Below are 20,456 nucleotides of genomic sequence, written 5' to 3'. Positions count from 1 at the left end.
TAGCGCCGTGTCGGTGTTGTGGTGCGCGTCCGGTGGGACCGGTTTCTTGATTACCGGCGAGAGAGAGAGGGTGGGAGAGTGGGAGAACGGCGAGAGAAATGGAGGGAAGGAAGAAAGAAAAAGTACAAAAATAGGAGGGAGAGACCGGGCGAGAGAAGGAGAGAGAGAAAGAGGGAGAAAGGGGGAGAGAAAATTTTGAGCTTGATGGAAAAATGAACAAGTCCCGTTGTGCAGCGTAGTCGCTCAAGTATAATAGAAATGGGACTCTATTGAGACAATGGAAAGGTAATCAATTACTTCAGGGCTGAGGGAAATGCCTATCGCATTTCAAGGGAGATTACACCTGCTATTTGCAGGTTAGGCAGCATTATTTTCTTTCATCTCATCTTACATATTTTCACAGCTGCAATTAGTTTGGGTTGGAACGGCATAGATGAGCTGGTTTCGGGTGACTATGAAAGAGAGCAAAAAGCTAATAGATGTAATATCCGTGACACGGTCTATCAGTAACCAGAGAAAATTGAAGATTTATACCGACAACTATATATATATAGATATATAGATGGCAATAACAGCATACCAAAAAATCATTCAAAGAAGTACGCTCAATATGGTAACACTTGTCACTTACTATGAGCAGCAAGATACTAACTATTCAGGCCCACGCAGATACCGGTGAGCCATTCGCCTGCGTTGGAAACACGGAATATATAGTCTACGACATATATAGTCTGTCGTAGACTATATATTCCGTGGTTGGAAGAAGGCACCAGTGCGTGAGCGATTCAAGCAACCATCCATCACTGAAACTGAAATAAATGTCAGGGAACTGCACCATTTTTCTAGACCGAACACCGAGCGGGCTCTGTAACCAACATTGTTTCCGGAGACAATTGATTGCCAACCAAACATTGCTCAGGCCTCGGGGAACAAAGTGGTGGTAGGTGTCTCTTCAGGTCGATAGATTGGGCTATTTATTTGTGTGACAGCTCGGCTGTGACGAAATTCCCCTAAAACATTTTCACGCTCGCTCAGAGAATAGACTCAGTCGTGATGTTTGCAATGCTTCAAGGGCTAACGTACAGGTCATATCAGCCGGGGATAGTTTGCCGTAGGATATAGTGGCAGAATGTTTTTGAGGTCCGGTGAAATAACTTAGATACTACATAGTTAGACGAATAAGGTGATGTTTGCCTCATTTTGTTCAGCATCTTGCAGACGGTGTTGTCTGTTCCTTCTCAGTGTGCACACTGAGTAGGAACTGCTATTTGGTATGCTATTTGCTAGACAACGAGCGCTAGATGACATGCTATTTGATGTTTGAGTACATACTAGATTTGTACTTTTTCAATGCTTTTAAACTTTTTGTCGGCTTATACTTATTAGTGCTAATAATAGGTTATGCATAGCTCACATGCTATAAAAATGATTGCATGAAGTACTTTGATAAGCTTTACTGCAGCTAATCTCACCTAGAAAGACATCATGATCATTTAGATCAATAACATCTTGTCTAAATTAGCGTCGTCTGAACCCTGCGGCAAACGCACACGAATATTTTTTAGCAGAGTTCAATCATGTTCAATATTGCAGGATCCTCACAAGCCTATACCATTTCAACACTTTTCTCGCCCCCATCGGTCATAAACACGGCTGCCGTAAGCCGTTCCGTGATCAGCATGTTCACGCAATCCCCGGAATTCTGATGCTGCTCCGACGATACGCGCTAAAGCTGTTGTTCCGCCGCGTGACGGTGTTTTCCGGTAGACAGCTTGTTCACTCAGCCGTTGTCGTGACAAGATTACCCAGGCTTGCCACAGGAGTTTTTATTGGCCCCCTGATTAGAGTTGGATAGTGGCTGCTACACGTGTTTACAATCATCACTATTGCCTAAGTGTGGAGGCACGTACGACTATTGCATAGCTGCCGAGAGCTGAATTATTTCATGCTATCTACGGATCAAATGGGTAGGAGCTCATAGCCCATTTATCTATTTTACTCTCCACGATAGCTGTTGCGTTCATTAGTAGCTTATATAAAGGATTTATCACGTCCTCGTGTGACCCAGTTGGATGCGATGACCCATCCACGGTAACACCTCATGCCGCCCCCTTCTCGGTGCACTGACCGCGCCGGACCTGGAGGTGTCTATCTCAGCCTCCTCGTACCCGGAGTTGGGTGGTTGTATTCTACTCACGTCAGCCTCAGGTAACTGAGTCCGGCCGTTGGGCCTGCGCCAGCACAACAACTACGTCATTTGGTAGTGGTGAAAATGTGGCTTAATGTTAGGTACTCACACCCAGCTGTTCAATTAGCTGAACAAAAGATAATAGGTACTCGTAAGAGTTGCATGTAATGCAATTTCAACATGTGTAGTTGTTTATTCTTTAATGAAACTTCGTCATTGTACATTATTAAATAGGATTTTATTGTTTGTAAATCATGACAACATTTGCAATAAATAAATTACTTTTTCCGTCCAACACCTTGAATATTCTATGTGATTGACAAGGACGGTGGATAGGGCCTGCTCTAAATAAGGCATTAGTGCGATGCATTCATAATGCAATCAGCCATGTTTGAAAGTGGACTCAGGACATAATGCAAAACTGTTCGATCTGAATGTTTACTGGAGGCCGAGCCCGACTCGGAGCTCGGCCCAGCCAGGTGGCGCTTGTGCTGCCATCTGCGGTGAAGCCTGCATAGAAACGTTGGCTAGATGGCGCTGTACGGGCTGTGTCGCCTTTCTAGGTGGCAGGCTGGTTCACTATTCAGAGCCATGCCACTGCAAGGCCATAGGTAATAGTGGTGTCAATTACGGAAAATCGGAATACCGATACCAAACCAAATACCAACCAAAACCGTGGGGAAATACCGAAACCAAACCAACTTGGGAAAATGAGGGAAATACCAACTTTTTACCCATTTCTTAGCCTCTTAAACATTAGTGAGGGTTAATGATACCAACAAAATACCAAACACATTACGATTAAAATACCAAATACCAAGTTGGTATCGGTTTGGTATCGGTATACCAAAAAGTTGGTATCCGATTGACATCTCTAATAGGTAAGGTAATAGGCATGTACTCGTATCTTGGAACGGTGACGACACGATATTTCACTTTGAGAATGGCATATTTCCTGACCATTGGGCTGCCTTTCCCTACGAAGTCTTGGTAAACCTTTATAATATTTCTGGCTGGTGGCATCCGTACGCTTTCGCTCAGTGATCATCAGCGATATGACTAAACAATTATCTGTCGATAATGTTCGTATCTCAATGAATATGTCCTATCACAGAACGTAGTCGCATCGATCCCAGAGCAATGGAAAACTACTCAAGCACAAAAGATGTCTCCTGTCGATCTTCGTGGGTATGATTGCTGTTACTCCAATCATAGGTATTGGCATTTGCCAGCGATATAAAATGTATCCCCAGATACTGATCTCCAGGGATAGTTGTGTGTGCCGTAGCCATGGTACCGCTCTGGCTATTGATACTGGTGGCGCAGCGCCAAGTCTTCTGCAGATTCCTCGGCTAGATATGATGTGATGTCCGGTTGTGTAACGCTGCGGGGTGGGGCCAACCTTTGGATCTACCCTGCGCGTTGTATTAGTTGGCCTTTGTAACGGTACTCTGAATCTGACGTGATCGATGTTTCCACGGACGGGAGGCCGTGTATTGTGCCAAGTGTAACAGATTCATTCACATTTATGCAGGTCAAGGGTCGACATGATTCGATTTTGTATCAGAAGCTCCCCGCCCATATCTGCTTGTGACACTACAAACGCCGCTCGAGTCCGCATTCTACGGCTGACTGCAGTGACTGTGATCTTATAAAACATCGCAGCTGCTCAAGCATTGTAGTGCACATTGAAAAGCCGGCTTTGTGAATCCGTCAATGGCAATTTCACTGTCCTCCTGACATGCATTGAACGGCCTGCGGAACAGCGATTCATCATCCATTCATGATCCAAAACACCTGTCATGTCTTGCAAGTAGCGTCCGCCGCCATGGAAGCAGGGTGTTCATTGTGACAGCAAGCAGTCAGGCACCAGTGTAGCAGAGCCCGAACTCAGTCAGTACCTAGCTGGTTAGTTGCATATGCTCGCCAGCTGGTATTGAACTGAGATATATATTCTCCCTCTCGGCTCGGTTTGGCACAAACTCGGTGGAAAGGTGTGGGATTTGGAGATATCTTTCTTCGTGGCCGGTGTAGCTCTAATCGTTACCAGCTGGCCGTCATTCGGTCTTAGTGGTGTCGGAGAATGCACACCTGAGCAGCGGGCAATTGCCGATTTAGGACGAAGGAACTCCTTCTGCTCAACCTACTACTTCCGTTAGGGATTTATACCAGCTGTGCGGAATGGGAAACTTACGACTGTCCTGACGCCATGCAATTTCGTGTTTATGTTACTATGGAAAGGTTATCATAAAGTGTCTTCAAAATCCATGAAGGGAAAAGAAGCCCCAATACCATGGATCCATTGGCATGCCGCTATATTTTTTGTTTGCCCTTCCTTTTTCAAACGCGTTTATACCTCTTCCTCTCCCGCGGCGGGCGGCACGGACCGTGCGGCACAGTCTAACTTCAGGCGTCCACTACTGCTGCCATCTAGCGGACGGAATAAAAGCCACGCCCGCTCGAGAGATGGTGCTCAAAGGGAACGTGCTCTCGCGGGATTCATTGGCGTAATACGTTGCCTTTTTCTGTTTATACCTTTTCTGAGTAATTAACGCTTTTGCTGGCTATTACAGATAACTAAAAATTTGATGAAAAACGGATGCAAGCGCATAGTAGGTATTACACTACGACAGAGCGAAAGTACCGACTTAGGTGCCTGTTGTGATGTTATTTGGTCCCGCTCCACTGTGCGGCTCGGTTCGCCCTGCCTGGTCCCGGCGTCCCGGTCTGCCAGTCACGTGACCGCCCGAGGACTCGGGTCACCGGCCGCGGTGGCCGGCGCGGCGGCGGGGACTTGGACACGGGACGCGGTCACGGACGGACGCGCGCTGCGTCATGCTTTGTTTAGCTTGCATTATCAGTGTAATATAACTTACGAACGCGTGGTGAGTGAGTTTAAGTGAAACCGAAACATGGCGCGGTCGGTAGCCGTATAATTCTTTTTAGTAATTTAACGTAACTGAGCCAAGATGCCGAACGACACTTTGGCACCGGCGGGCGGTGCACTTCAAGTCTCAGCAGCAGGCACTGCCTGGCTGGGAAGGGCGGCACAGCCCGACCGACTCGACCTGTCCACCGAGCGAGGTGACGCGTTCCGGACCTGGAAGGAAAGATGGGAGGACTTCTATCTTCTCGCCGGCATCGGAGCGATGGAGCCCAGGGCACAGATGGCCGCTCTTCGCGCCTGCCTCACCGACGACACGAACCGAGTCGTCCGTAATCTGCCGCTAGAAGAGGACGAACGGCAGGACGTGCACGCTGTGCTCCGTCAACTGGAGGTCTACGCCATTGGCCAGGTGAATGAGGTCCTAGAAAGGAAGAGGTTCAATAGCAGGGTTCAGGGTGATGGAGAGACTTTTGATGACTTCCTCACGTGTCTCCGTGACTTGTCTCGTTCTTGCAACTTTTGCTCTTCATGTAACGAGTCACTTATCAGGGACCGTATTGTTATTGGACTGAGGTCCGCAGAGACTGTGCAAAAGCTCTGTGCCATACCAAACCTGTCTCTGTCGGCTGCAATATCTCTCTGCAGGTCCCAGGAGGCGGCGCACCGGGACGCCGCCGAGATTCGACGACCAGACGTCGTCGCCCGCATCGGCGACCCCAGCCACGAGGACGACGGCCGAGAACCACAGCCGTCAGCCACTTGCCGAGTGTGCGGACCGCAGAGCGCCCGGGGAGCGCAGCCACCTCGCCCTGAGGCTCAGGGACATCGGACGGCCTTTCCGCCGCAACGTCCAGCACCGTCAGCGAACGCCGACAGCGTGTGCCGCAACTGCGGCTACCTCCATCGCCGAGCAAACGACTGCCCAGCCCGGGGGCGAGAATGCCGTAACTGCGGTAAAATCGGTCATTTTGCCGCAGTCTGCCGCTCCCGCCCGATGGAGACAGCTCCCGGTCAACATGGTCAGGCTGAACCCCCATGGCCAACCACATCAGCTATCATCGCCTCCACTGCAGCTACTGGAGCGCCTCGTATCCTGGTCGGCATAACAGTCGGACGGCGCTCGGCGAAGGTGAACGCCCTGCCAGACACCGGCGCGGACGTGTCTGTCGGCGGTGAAGACCTCCTGCAACAGCTCGGACTGCAGGCAAATGACATCAGTCAACCGTATCTTCACCCTCGGGCAGCGAACGGCACCACCCTCAGGTCGGTGGGTGTACTCCACGCCGTCATCACGCTCGATGACGCCTCTGCCGAGGAGGAGGTGCACATCCTTCCAGGAGTCAGCGGACTTCTCATGTCCTGGAGTGCAACGAGGCACCTGAGACTGGTACCGGCCGACTACCCCTGCCAAATCTCGGCGATGAGTGGACCACGTCTGGCCGAAGACGCGACTCGGAGAGGTACCGAGCTCGGTCCTCCTCCGTCTCCCCCGGCTGACGACATCAATTGGATCGGTACCGAGACCGGTCCGCCTCCGAGGGATGCAACGCGACCGCAGACTGCATCGGTGCGTCAGGACGACCCGGATACGCCGGGACAGGACCATCATCCGAAACCAAGTGAGTACAGCGATCTGTCTCAGCTAACTCATGAGTTCGAAAAAGTGTTTGATGGCCATATTCGCACCATGCCAGGTGAGGAATTCACCATTCACCTCCAACAGGACGCACGTCCCTTCTGCGTCACAGCCCCCCGGCGGATCCCACTGTCCCTCAGAGAGCCCCTTAAGGCCGAGCTGGAAAGGCTGGAGAGTGAGGGGGTTATCCGCCGGGTCACTGCCCCAACTGAGTGGTGCGCTCCAATCGTGGTCGCCCCTAAGAAAGGTGGCGCGGGCGTGCGCTTGTGCGTCGACCTGTCCCAACTCAACAAGTACGTGCGTCGTGAGCTGTACCAGTCACCCACTCCAATCGAAGAGGTCGCGTCGATTCATGCTTCAGAGGCCCGCTGGTTCACCGTATTTGACGCACTTAAGGGTTACCACCAGTGCCCACTGGCCAAAGAGAGCCAGCCCTTGACAACATTCATCACGCCCTTCGGCAGGTTCGCGTTCCTACGGGCCCCCTACGGAATAACCTCGATCGCCGAACACTACAATCGCAGGATGGATGAGGCATTTGAAGGGATGACAGGGTTTAGAAAAGTCGTAGACGACGTCATCGTTTTCAGCCGCACCAGAGAGGAGCACATCCAGCATGTGCGGAAGTTCCTGGCCCGCTGCCAGGAGAAAGGCATCTCCCTGAACGCCAGCAAACTCCAGCTGGCACAGCGGACAGTCAAGTTCGCTGGGTTCATCGTGTCAGGGGATGGCTATCGACCAGATCCTGAGCTCGTCAGGGCTCTCTCCGACTTCCCGACGCCCGGCAACCTGACCGAGGTCCGGAGCTTCTTCGGGCTCGTCAACCAGCTGGCGTACTTTGTGGAGAACATTTCGGAGCATCTTACTCCGCTCCGACCACTCCTGAGCTCGAAAAGAGAGTTTGTGTGGGATGAGATTCACCAGGTAGCATTTGAGCGCACCAAAGCTGCCCTCTCTTCCGTCCCGACGCTGGCCTTCTACGACCCGAAGCTGCCAACTCGCCTGGAGACCGACGCCAGCCGAGTGCGCGGGATTGGGTTTGTCCTGCGCCAGCGCCAGCGGGACGGCACGTGGCGCGTGATCCAGGCCGGATCGCGCTTCTTGAGCGACGCGGAGTCCCGGTATGCTGTGATAGAGTTGGAAGCCTTAAGCGTGGCGTGGGCGACTCGCAAGTGTCACTTGTTTCTGTGTGGATTACCGCTGTTCCAGATACTGACCGATCACCGGCCACTTGTGCCAATCTTGAACAGCAAGACGCTGGACGAGATAGAAAATCCTCGCCTCCAGCGACTCCGGATGAAGATAGGAGAGGCAGGTCCCTTCACAGCAAGTTGGAGAGCAGGAAACGAGCACGGAGCTCCGGATGCCCTCTCGCGAGCGCCTGTACAAGATCCTGTGCCAGGAGACGAAGTTGGCGAAGATGGATCAGTAGCACAGGTGTGTACCGTCATCAACGCCGAGCTCGACGCCACGGACACCGATGTCCGACTAGATGAGGTACGTCGCGCCGCTCAGTACGACCCTGAGTACCAGATTCTGACACGCACCGTTACAGAAGGGTTCCCATCGGCCAAACACGATTTGCCGGAGCCCATACGTAAGTACTGGCCCGTACATGACCGGCTGACCATCGATGAGGGTCTGGTTGTATGTGGATGTCGTCTTGTCATCCCACAGGCGCTAAGAAGGACAGTGTTGACAGCGCTCCATGACGGTCATCTCGGTAAGGAGCGGACGAAGAGCAGGGCCCGCCTTACCGTCTACTGGCCTGGGATGGATGCCGACATCGAGAACGTGACGCGGGGCTGCGAGCGATGCCAGCGGGAGCTTCCGTCTCATCAACGGGAGACCATCGTCCACCACCAGCCCGCAGAGAGACCGTTTCAGTGCCTCGATCTAGATGTCGCCGAGCACGCCGGCCGTAAGTACCTTATCGCTGTTGACGGCTTCTCTGGATGGCGTTTTATCAAGCCGCTAGGGATCAGTGCTCATACTCAGAAGTTGACGTCCGCGATGCGCGAAATCTTCTGTCAAGTTGGCGTGCCAGAAGCGATAATGTCTGATGGAGGGCCCCAGTTCACTTCGGGTGCATTCCGGGTGTTCCTTCAGCAGTGGGGCGTTAAACACCGCATGTCTTCCCCCCACTACCCCCAGTCGAATACCCCCAGTCGAGGGCTGAGGCGGCAGTGAAGTCAGCAAAGAAATTGATTCGGTGCTGCTGGGATGATTCCAGGTGCTGCCTCGACGAGGAGAGATGGACCAGAGGCGTGCTCCAGCATCGGAACACACCCGGACCGGGAGGCCGCTCGCCCGCCCAGATCGTCTTCGGTCGGCCAGTCCGAGACGTGCTCCCCGCTCACAGACGCAGCTTCGCTCCGGAGTGGCAACTCACCGCTGAACGAGCCGAGGCAAAGCTGTCTGAGCAACAGCAACGCGCTGATGACATCTACAACAGACAGGCGAGGGATCTGACACCCCTGACTGTCGGAAACCAAGTCGCCATTCAAGATGATCGGTCCAAACGCTGGGACCGGCACGGCGTCATCTGTGACGTTGGCCCCCATCGGAGGTACTTCGTTCGTCTGAGCAATGGACGGGTGCTGACGCGGAACCGCCGGCACCTACGGCGACGCTACGGACACGCCATGCCGGAGGAACTGACGCAAGAGCTCCCTTCAGCGGCGCCGAAGTCCGGTGGCCCTACCGTCGTACCGGCTCCGGAGAACGGTGGTACCTTGCGAAGGTCCACCCGCACCCGGCGTCGGCCTGTGAGGCTGATTGAAGAAATATGAATTGTTCGCACGGCTCGGGGGAAGGGGAGATGTTGTGATGTTATTTGGTCCCGCTCCACTGTGCGGCTCGGTTCGCCCTGCCTGGTCCCGGCGTCCCGGTCTGCCAGTCACGTGACCGCCCGAGGACTCGGGTCACCGGCCGCGGTGGCCGGCGCGGCGGCGGGGACTTGGACACGGGACGCGGTCACGGACGGACGCGCGCTGCGTCATGCTTTGTTTAGCTTGCATTATCAGTGTAATATAACTTACGAACGCGTGGTGAGTGAGTTTAAGTGAAACCGAAACAGTGCCCTGAATTTATGTGGTTACTTGTTACCGACTAACAAGGAGTGGGTCTGACGGCCAACGACGAGATTTTTTGTTTAGATTTGCGTTTCTTCACTGGCCATAGAGCCTCTGGTGAAATTGATAATTATTCAGTGATTGCAATATCTGGTGTGGTCTCTGTCTTTTGCATTTCATTTCATACTCGTATATACAAGTAGATAGGAGAACGTAAATTAGGTAAAATAAAAACCAATTAACACACCAAATTGATGGCATTCCCATTAAATGTAGCTTCCATAACATTTCTTCTCTTTGATCAGTCGTTACACAGTTCGATGCGCCATTCATCCGTGCAACCATGCCAACTTGAAAAGCTACCCATCTTTTCAAACAGCGTGTTACAAGATCGTTTACGCTCTCCGGTCTGGCGGACATGAAACACGAGCCCGGTGGCCCGATCAATCGGCTCTGCAGTCGATCAGAGCGGCGCGACGCGGCGTCCGGACCGCCAGCTGACGTAACCGGTAGTCGGGGACCAATTAGTTGCATCCAGCCGCGATTACTTAGCCGTAAATCAGCCGCGCTGTCGCTGCCGAGACTGCGGGAGGATTGCATCGCTCGCGGATACGAATTTCGACCAGACACGCTAGGTGTCTGTATTTGTGTTGTTGCGAGTCAGGGTCTGTAGAGTCAAGGGGAAGAAGAGGCTGCCTACCGGCCGCTGACCGGCGCGGCGGCTTGACACGCCAGTGCTGACGGAGACACAACTCTGTCTGGAGTCGGATGACCTCAGCCCGCTCCCTGCGGTCACCGCTGTGACGTCACAGACAGATGCATGTCCCAGATGGCGGAAATAAGGTGAAGTTGCCGGCAGGCTACCGGCGGCGGCGCGGCCGGGTCGGCTGGGCCGCCCAGCGCCCCTGAAATCCGCAGCCGACCGATGACGTCAGCGAACAAGCCCCGCCCCCGGGTGTGACGCAGGCCGCCCCGCGGCGACGGGACGTTCGGACCCAAAATCGTTAGCGCTCGCCGGAGCGAAGTAGCCGGCGGCGGCGGTACCCTGAGGCGACACAACAAAATCAGAGGCCGCCCAGCTACGACAAGCCTGCCGCCGCTGAACACTGCAGAGCAGCTGGGAATGAAATGAACTGTAAATATTTATGATTGAAGTTTTGTCGTTGTAGAATTAGGGCCCCCAATTAAGGCGATAATAATTTAAAACGGCAAACTTTCTCTTCCACCCTCAGTTGAGTTATACACAGTAAAATAAACCCAGATAAGTCAGTTAGCGTTAGCTAGCGTATGCAGACTATTGACCAATGGAAAACTCCCCAACTAATCTCCCCACTCCATCTACATATATAGGCCCGCACTGTTTCCTTCTGAGCGCCGGTGTGTGTGTCAGCCAGCGATCGGCTCAGACCCATGGACTTTGTTTGACAGATGCAGCGGAATCCACGGTCTCCGCGCAGAGCACGCGCAATCTCGGTACGTCACTCAGAAATGATCACACTCTGCATGACCCATTGGCCTTGTTATGTTTGGTTACTTAGAGTAGCAGCTAGTCACCAGATTATGACGGCATTAACTCGCGTGTAAGCCGTGTGCCCTGCATGTTCAGTAGTGGCATCCGCTGTACAGAAAGCCGGGTCTTGAGTCATTCCGAACAACCGCCTTTAGACTTAGCGGGATTAATCACTCATTAATCATCTGGGGCGCTCGGGTGCTTGGCTTTCTTGGTCTCAGTGAGTCACAGCGAGGTGGGACTCGTGGCTAACCGTACCAAAGGCGGAGAGAGTCGCTTCACCAACAGCACCGTTACCTGCGCCGTGCAGCGCGCTACAACTTATCTACATGCAGACGGGTGACCTGTATCACACCGCTCTGCGACTGACCTAGAACTGGGCGCGAAAACGGTGCACGGCCCCCCGCCGCAGCCGCCGCTGCAGGGAACGCCCTCTTGCGTCAGCACCTACCTGCGAGGTGCCGTCGCCGATGGAATGCGCAGACACCATTAAAGGCCATAACCGAAATGGCGACACGACTTGTAAAGTCGCCACCTGTGACTAGGGATGAACGGCAGAGACACGTGTTAGGGAGTGCCTGGATGGATGGCGCATGTCGCCTTCAAAGCGAGAAAGGCACAACGTCTTGTACCTTGGTAAAGGCACAAGTTGGTTAGCAGGCTGTAGAAACGCCTCCGTTTATGCAAGATTCACTTTCATTTTGTTTCTTCTCTTTTTAGTGTGAGTACAACTTGACATGAACTGATAGTTCCTAATAATATTGTAGCAAAGAAAAGGTATTCCGCTTTAAACTTACGCTATCAAGCATTATGCTTGATTGCCCAATTAAATATTCAACCGTTGTCGAAGGGCTTATTTCCTTGCAGTGCCATGCAGACTTTGGGTAGTGCAGGTCAAAATCAACTCATGACGGCCTTTTTTGGATCCCAACTACGCACCATGTGCCGTAGCTACGTCATCAGGCCAGCCACGGAATGCAGCAGCGCTGCGGCCTTAGGTGGCAGCGGGTCAGGACCGGCGGAGGCGGCAGGACGGGCCGGCCGGCCGGGGACCGGCGCCGCGCCGTGCTGCGGTCCGGGTTATGCGCAGCAGCGGCGGCGGCTAGTTATGCCGGTGACCCTGCAGTGCGCGGCAGGTCCGGCCGCACGCCGCCGCCTGCTGACTGCTGACGGCACCGCCGCGGTCAGCTGACACGTCTCCTGATCGTGACACTCCTCAGTCAGCTGACACGCGCCGACCACCGAGATGGAAACCCGTCCTACACTGCGTCTCAAATCGGGTCGGTCGGCTCAGATAGAATCGAATAGGTCCGGATCGGTCAGCTCCGCGCCGTGGCCACACTGAGGTGACCCAGGTGAAGATAGCGACGACTGTAAAAACGGCATCTGTGTCCAGGGCCGTGACTAATACTCCCCTATTTTTGGTAACGAGATTCTGGCGTCATTAGAGACTGGTATGATAAAATATGGGGGAAGTGAGTGCCGTAAAATGACACGTCTGCACATCTGCCCGTCCCGGCGCGCCTACGTGCCGTCCAGCTGAGGTCGTATAAATCTGCTGCTGTCTGTGACGCGTCTGCTGTATGCCCTGCTGGTGATAATCTGGGGTTTTATAGATCTCGGTGGGGATCTGGCGATACTTGGTCCCGTGGCCACACAGCCGTCATTTTTGCAACTGACACCACTGCCAGAAACACCAACACTCTCTAGCACCACTGTTAATACCACTCTGTCTTCTATCGGCACCACCTGATCGTCACCACCGTCACCAGTCACCACCACCACCACCACCACCTCTGTCGCCATCGCCACCACGTCTGCTCCGTCAGGGGATCCGCCGTGACCGTCGTCCAATGCCCCAGCCATCACGACTGCCATCACGACTGCCATCCCGGACTCCAGTCACCGTTGGCCGTCTGTTTGATCTGTGTCCAGCGGCAGCCTCATTTCGGCAGCCGCTCCGTGACATGGCGGCCTTTCAGAGGTCGAACGTGCCGACCAGTGCCGCCCCAGAGCGCCCGCCATCTGTCTGCGGTGCTTGTTTTTGGAGGTGGGCTTTATGAACGGCATCGGGGGAGGCCGGCCGGCCGTGCCGCTGGTGCCGCGCCGACCGACGGGGACTCGGGAGGGAGATTTATGGCACGGCGGGATGTCAGCTCAGTTCAGGGCCACGATGAGTGGCTGGCATGTTTGCGGATTGGGAGGACGATTAAGTTGTGTTTTTGCAATCAAGGCGGGTTGTTGACCAGAAAATTGAGATGGACTCTTTATATGAGGTGCTTGTGGAATTTAATTATGTTTAGAGCTATCATCTCCATTAGGTAAGGTTAGATCTGTTCAGTTAAATGAAAAATAATATGCAATTCTTATCTGTAATCAATGTAAACGCGTTTCAATTAATGTTTCGATTAAATGTTTAAACTTAATTAAGTTATTTGTATAATAATTTGTACAGAAATAACTAAATACCAGTTATATGACTGTAGTTGTAAATGTTTCCTTATTTCATACAGCTTGAAATATTCGGAAACTGAGAGAATCGTCAACAGTCCATGTGCACTGTTTATCACTGCAGCCACCATATATGCTTGCATCGCTTACTCGAATCATCTTGCAAGCTTTACATCTACTATACTATTTGTGAAATGAAACTCTGTGTTTCTGTCTGTGTGTTTGCACCGTGCAGAGGGGTGCTTTGACGCCGTGCACAGGTCAAACGGTGCGGTCGATTGGGCTGAAATTTTCGCACGGTGTTGATGACGTCACGCGCACGTGCAGTGTCGAGGTTCGAGTCCCGGGGGGTGGATGGTTCGCACGTGGCACGCCCTGGAAAAGTGCGTATTTCTTCACAAATTTGCTCGGTCTTCAAGGCATCGGCAGCCGGGTTCGATAAACTTTGCAACTAAAATGCATGGCAAGCGGCGGCGGGTGCCTCTCATTTGCGGATCGACAGCTTATTTATTTTGATAAACAGAGGCGAATGAAGGTGTTGATTTTCGGTAAATAAAGACAGTTTTCAATGCGCTTAACCGAATGCACCGCGTTTGCCGCAGTGCGCCACATTTGTCCACATGCGCTATTGTTGCCGCAAATCGCGCAACTTTGTCAAATATGGTCCGATAAACGTGCAATTCGGTGGAAGGATGCATGACAAAACGACAAGTACAAATGCACCAGTTTTGTCGCAATGCGCCACATTTGTCACAAGGCGCCAGTTCAACCAAATACGATTAAGAATAATGGAATGACGCGAGTAGGAGAAGGGTTAGGAACTCTTTTTTTAGTTTATCAGTTAATCTGATGGTCTGTGACCTCACATGACCCAGTGGTAGTGGAAGGTGTAGTGGTAGTGGTAGTAGTAGTGGTAGTAGAAGTGGTAGTGGTAGGAGTAGCGGTAAGGGTAGGGGTAGTAGTAGGGGTAGTAGTAGTGGTAGGGGTAGTAGTAGGGGTAGTGGTAGGGGTAGGGGTAGTGTTAGGGGTAGTGGTAGGGGTATAGTGTTAGGGGTAGTGGTAGGAGTAGTGGTAGGGGTAGTGGTAGGGGTATCAGTAGTGGTAGGGGTAGTAGTAGGGGTGGTAGTAGTGGTAGGGGTAGTAGTAGGGGTAGTGGTAGGGGTAGGGATAGGGGTAGGGGTAGTGGTAGGGGTAGTGTTAGGGGTAGTGGTAGGAGTAGTGGTAGGGGTAGTGGTAGGGGTAGTGGTAGGAGTAGTGGTATGGGTAGAAGTAGTAGAAGTATGGCCCAGGCCGATCCAATGTGACGTGGTAACCTATACGACCTGGCCTCACCGAAGGTGACCTGGCCTGACCCAGTGTGACCAGGGATGACCATCTTGACCTGACTTGACCCCGTATGACCCAAATTTCATCCAACTAAGCCCTCAGAATAGTTATTATGTTCAAAATTTTCCTCTGCACGTTTCCGTCCATATCTCTGCTTCCAGACGACAGACCGATTTAAATCAAACACCATTCGAAAGCAAATTGGCTGGTGCGGCATTTTCTGGCTACGCCGCGAAGCAAGTGGCGCAGCCGCTTGTCTACTATACTATTTGTGAAATGAAACTCTGTCTGTCTGTGTGTTTGCACCGTGCAGAGGGGTGCTTTGACGTCGTGCACAGGTCAAACGGTGCGGTCGAGGGGGCTGAAATTTTCACAACGTGTTGATGACGTCACACGCACGTGCAGTGTCGTGTTTCGAGTCCCGGGGGGTGGATGGTTCGCACGTGGCACGCGCTGGAAAAGTGCGTATTTCCTCATAAATTTGCTCGGTCTTCAAGGCATCGGCAGCCGGGTTCGATGAGCTTTGCAACTAAAATGCATGGCAAGCGGCGGCGGGTGCCTCTCATTTGCGGATTGACAGCTTATTTATTTTGATAAACAGAGGCGAAAAAAGGTGCTCATTTTTGGTAACTAAAGACAGTTTTCAATGCGCTTAACCTAATGCACCGCGTGTGCCGTGGTGCGCCACATTTGTCACGAGGTGCCGTTTTTGCCGCAAATCGCACAACTTTGTCAAATATGGTCCGATAAAGGTGCAATTCGGTGGAAGGATGCATGACAAAATGACACTGACAGGTACAATTGCGCCACGTTTGTCGCAACGCGCCACATCCGTCACAAGGCGCTATTTCCACCAAATATGATTAAGAATAATGGAATTACACTAGAAGGAGCACGGTTAGGAACTCTTTTTTAGTTCATCAGTTTATATGATAATCTGTGACCTCACATGACCCAGTGGTAGTGGTGGTAGTGTAGTGGTAGTAGTATTGGTAGGAGTAGCGGTAGGGGTAGTGGTAGTATTAGGGGTAGTGGTAGGGGTAGTAGTAGGGGTAGTGGTAGGGGTAGTGGTAGGGGTAGTAGTAGGGGAAGTAGTAGGGGTAGTGGTAGGGGTAGGGGTAGGGGTAGGGGTAGGGGTAGGGGTAGTAGTAGGGGTAGTGGTAGGGGTAGTAGTAGGGGCAGTGGTAGTGGTAGGGGTAGTGGTAGGGGTAGTGGTAAGGGTAGTGGTAGGGGTAGTAGTAGGGGCAGTGGTAGTGGTAGGGGTAGTTATAGGGGTAGTGGTAGGGGTAGGGGTAGGGGTAGGGGTTGTGGTTGGGGTAATGATAGTTATAGGGGTAGTGGTAGGGGTAGGGGTAGGGGTAGTGGTAGGGGTAGGGGTAGGAGTAGGGGTAGTGGTAGTGGTAGGGGTAGTGGTAGGGGTAGGGGTAGTGGTAGTGGTGGAGGCAAAAGTAGAAGTGTGGTCCAGGCTGAACCCATGTGACAGGAGGTGACCTACCTATGTGACCTGACCTGACCCAATGTGACCGGGGTTGACCCCATTGACCTGTCTTGAACACGTGTCACCCAAATTTCACCCAACAAAGCCCTCAGAACAGTTTTTTTCTTCAAAATTTTCCTCTGCACGTTTTCCTCTATATCTAGGCTTCCAGACGACTAATCGGTATAAATCAAACATCATTCGAAAGCAAATTGGCTGCTGCGCATTTTATGGCTACGTCTATATTACTATTTGAGGAAGGCGTAGTTTCTGTCTATTACGAAGGTCGCGACATGGTGCTACGTAGTGCGGGTTACAGGTCACACCGTTGCACCTACCGCGCTGAAATTTGCGCAAGTTATAGAACAAGGATGGACAACGTGCCTTTGAGCGGTCTCGGCTCGATCGGATCGATAGCGAGCGCGTGGCGCGTGCCCAAAAAGTGCAAATTCGCGTCATAGACTTTACATGTATAAATCGGCTGGCAAAAACGGGCGAAAATGGCTAAATTTGCCCGACACGGGTCCGTTCCCCGTGCAATATCTCGGTAGCCGTGCGCCCGATCGGCACGGGGAAAACAGCATCGTGTAGAGAATCGAACGGGCAATCGAATAGTGTGCGGTGCAGGGGTGGCACGCGCCACGTGCAAGTGTGAGGGCAATTTCATTTCAAAAAGTGCCATTTCAAACGGATTTTGGATTTTATTTTATTTTCCCGTGACCATCAGACTGAGAGAGTTGAAACAACGTCAATTGCCAAGAGAAATGTACCGCCTCTCATGGAAAAATTGTGGACAGCTAATTGATCAAAAACAATGTGGAAAAATCGCTGAATTAAAATGGTATTTGTCCATAATGTGCCACTAAAAAGATACACGGGATTTGCTGCTTAACCTGATACGCTTGATAATTGAAAATGCTATCATTAGAAAGAGCATTCAATTCTCTCCAAGATCCAATCATCACGTTTGCATGACAAGCAACAGTATTCTTAAAAATATAAATGTTTTAAACCTCTGCAAAACGATTTTTAGCGAAAATTATCTACGCCTTTCATTTGTCTTAAAACTACGCACCTCAATTATAAAGCACATTTGACAGATTCTGAAGTGGAAAGCATGCTTATCAGACACGGGCACCTCGATGCGGTGGATATTTTTTCCACAAACCAAAACGTTTAGCCGTCAAAAAGCAATCGACCGAAATGGATAGATAACCCAACCGACACAAGAACAACCGAACACCCGCCGATCGAAAATATCCCTTTTCGCGTTGCGGAGCACGCGGGTCACCCTAGTCATACCTACTTTGAATGTATACGTTCCTAGTAGGTCATTCCGTTTCCAGCACTAATTATACCAGTACTGAGCATCAGATTCGGCGCCGTGACGATATTACTGCTCATGTTTCTGATAGCGTCTGTTTCTGGTCCCATCTGAACTCACCCATATGATGACGTCATTTGGCGCTGTCGGTGGTCCATCTGACCGACCACTGACCGATCGAAATGTATGACGTCACCGGACCGAGCGGGGCGCCGTTTGGTGACGTCATCGGACAGAGCGGGGCGCCGTTTGTGCGGATTATTGCCGAGCGGGTGGCGCACCACGAGACATCGCTCAATTTGGCGCCAATAGCGGGGTGCATCGAGCTGCTGCACGGCTTTTTGTGACGGTTGCAGCACACCTAAAGGTCTGTTTTATTTATTTAGCCAGAGCTCCAGTGCTGTAAATGCTGCTGGCACCGCTTTGATATTTTTAGTGGGAATTTATTCAATTTTTAAATATTTGTCACGATCATTTTATGAGGTACAGCAGATTGCTTATGATGACCTTACTTATGAACAACTTATGATGACCAATCATAACCTGCAGTCAGACTACTAATAGTGGCCAGATCAATAAGGCCTTAGCTTGCGTAAACGCTGATTCCATTGCGACATTGACTAATCAATGCCAGGAAAATTCAGAGTGAAAATGGCTGACCATCTAATTGGGTTGCCTCTACCTACTACTGATGAAGGTTGATTTGATAAGCAAATATTAATTCGTGATTATTTCATTTCAGCCAAGATTTTATCAATTGCTCATTATACTTATGGCAATAAATATTCAAAAGTGCATTCATATTACTTATTTGGCACGACAATGGATTCGTTGCAAAGCATAGCTATTATTTAGCATTTTTTAAACAACTATACATTTATTGCCACTCATTACATCGCCAAAAGGGCGCAATAAAAATCAAAGGACAGCTGAAACCGAATAATTTCGCCATTTCTGGCAGTAAGTCGTAGCTACTTCGAGATAACTCAAGAGGGAGGTTAAATTATTTTCAATAAACCACACCTGTCTACTTACCATCCTGGCAAGCCACTCGCCGCATGCATATGAGCAATAAGTCTATCAGCCACGCAAACAATCAGCAGTCACATCAACGGCTGGGGCGGTGACAGGCACCTTATCAGTGTGTGCGCAGGATAATTTATGAACTTTGTGTTCGCGGCACCACCTCACTGAGATCCAATCAGCTCAGTAATCTGGTTGCGAGATGGAGCTGATGTGTGCCCGAGAGAACCGCGCCGGTCGCGTCGCCTCGGGACCGTAGGCCGCAGACGAGCAATGTTTTCGAGCTTTCGCAGCTCGTGGCCCCGCGGCGCTGCGGAACTGCGCGACAGAAAACTAATCTAGCGCCGAGTTAATCGTCCGCCATCGAGCGGGGAAGCTACGGAGCGTGGTCGGAGCGGTCGAGAGAGACCCCCACCTGTGTGACACAGATTGTCATCGGGTGGGATAGGGGCATCGACTAGCGAACTGTCACGGTTGTAGACCGGCCCTCCCGCGGGGAGTCCCGCCGTGACGCGGTGCCGTGACGCCATTACATCATGACGCCGTGACGCGGCCGGCGGTGATGTGCGCCGCGGGCTCTGATCGATTCCCCCGGTGTGACGAGTGCCTCGGACACGGCGCGCTGGCCGGGTGCCGCCAGGTCGCGCCGGCCCGGCCCGCGCCACCGGCGGCGCCGAGCAGCTCGTTTTGGCGTCCGCTCAGCTGGCGCGGTGGCCACCCGGCGCTGGCCCGGCCCGGCCCGGCGAGACGCGGGCTGCGATCAATATAGGAGGCCGGCGCGGCTGTGGGCCGGTGCGCGCAGCGGCCGCCCCTCAGCCGCTCGGCGCACGTGCTTGAGCCGCCGCCGCCGCGCCGGCCGCGCGCCGGCCCAGTCGCCGGCCAGGCCCCAGTGAGCCGGGGTGTCGCTCCGTCCGCGGCGGGCACCGAGCTGCGCCGCACCGGGGCCAGGTCTGAGCCAGCTCCGTCCGCGCCGAGAGCAGGTCTGTGGCCAGTTCCGTCCGCCGTGTCCCGCCGGCTAACCGCCATGAGCTCGCCGGGCACCGACCACCACCGGCGCGAGTCGAAAAAGAAGGACAAGGAGAAGATGCCGCGCACACTGAGCACGAGCATTCTGAGGATCAAACACCGCAGTCCGTTCTGGGAGAAGTTCTGGTCGGGCCGCGGATCCAGCCCAGCGCGCAACGACAGCGCTAGAGAGTGAGTACGGGTCGCTGGCGGGCCCCGCCCCCCGGCTGCGCTGCAGGCAGTGTTCTGTGAGGGTTTTTTTGCAGACGTCGTGGCGAGACACCGTCGTCATTTGGATTCAAGGTCGTGTTTTGTATCCCTACCGTAGCCTGGCTGGCTCAAAGCGGGTAGGGTAGGTCTCAGAGAAGGACTGTTCTGAATCGACTTGAAAGAGAGGGCTTCTTATGCCATTCGTCCTATACGATTTGTTGTTCAGAACTATGGTGCTCGCCTGAGCTCCACGGGACCGCTACTGCACGTGGACTGCCGTTTGGTGCAGTGTGTCGGCTGCCTCTGAGGCCCTATCTCGGTCCTTCGGGGCTCTGATTACTCACT

At 52.5% G+C, this 20,456-nt stretch overlaps 2 protein-coding genes across 17 annotated transcripts in view; both read left to right on the top strand.

Annotated features, from left to right (window-relative positions):
- LOC122373389 (cAMP-specific 3',5'-cyclic phosphodiesterase, isoforms N/G-like) overlaps positions 1 to 20,456 on the top strand; it is a 140,437-nt gene that overhangs the window by 92,557 nt on the left and 27,424 nt on the right. For 7 of the 16 annotated variants that reach the window (XM_043351382.1, XM_043351390.1, XM_043351478.1 and 4 more), the window contains one exon: positions 11,214 to 11,258. The exons of 7 other annotated variants lie outside the window; for them this stretch is intronic. In XM_043351382.1, the coding sequence (XP_043207317.1) occupies positions 11,214 to 11,258 (45 nt within the window). Of the gene's footprint in view, positions 1 to 11,213; positions 11,259 to 19,382; positions 20,094 to 20,456 lie in introns of those variants that run through there. 2 more of the 16 variants (XM_043351506.1, XM_043351514.1) reach the window with 2 other exon arrangements.
- Positions 4,949 to 9,761, top strand: LOC122373453. The gene is made up of 2 exons (XM_043351527.1): positions 4,949 to 6,694; positions 8,945 to 9,761. The coding sequence occupies exons 1-2, from the start codon at positions 5,158 to 5,160 to the stop codon at positions 9,181 to 9,183; spliced, it is 1,776 nt and encodes a 591-aa protein (XP_043207462.1). The 5' UTR covers positions 4,949 to 5,157; the 3' UTR covers positions 9,184 to 9,761.

This window comes from Amphibalanus amphitrite, unplaced genomic scaffold (assembly GCF_019059575.1).
Source record: "Amphibalanus amphitrite isolate SeventyFive unplaced genomic scaffold, NRLGWU_Aamphi_draft 000038F_arrow, whole genome shotgun sequence".
In the NCBI taxonomy this organism is placed as follows: Eukaryota; Metazoa; Arthropoda; class Thecostraca; order Balanomorpha; family Balanidae; genus Amphibalanus; species Amphibalanus amphitrite.
This window is presented reverse-complemented; position numbering and strand designations above follow the sequence as displayed.

Bases quoted from the DNA above. Each gene is read 5' to 3' on its own strand.
- LOC122373453 (XM_043351527.1), top strand. From the start codon at position 5,158: ATGCCGAACGACACTTTGGCACCGGCGGGCGGTGCACTTCAAGTCTCA. The intron at 6,695-8,944 runs GTGAGTACAGCG...GGATGATTCCAG, and splicing joins GGACCATCATCCGAAACCAA to GTGCTGCCTCGACGAGGAGA.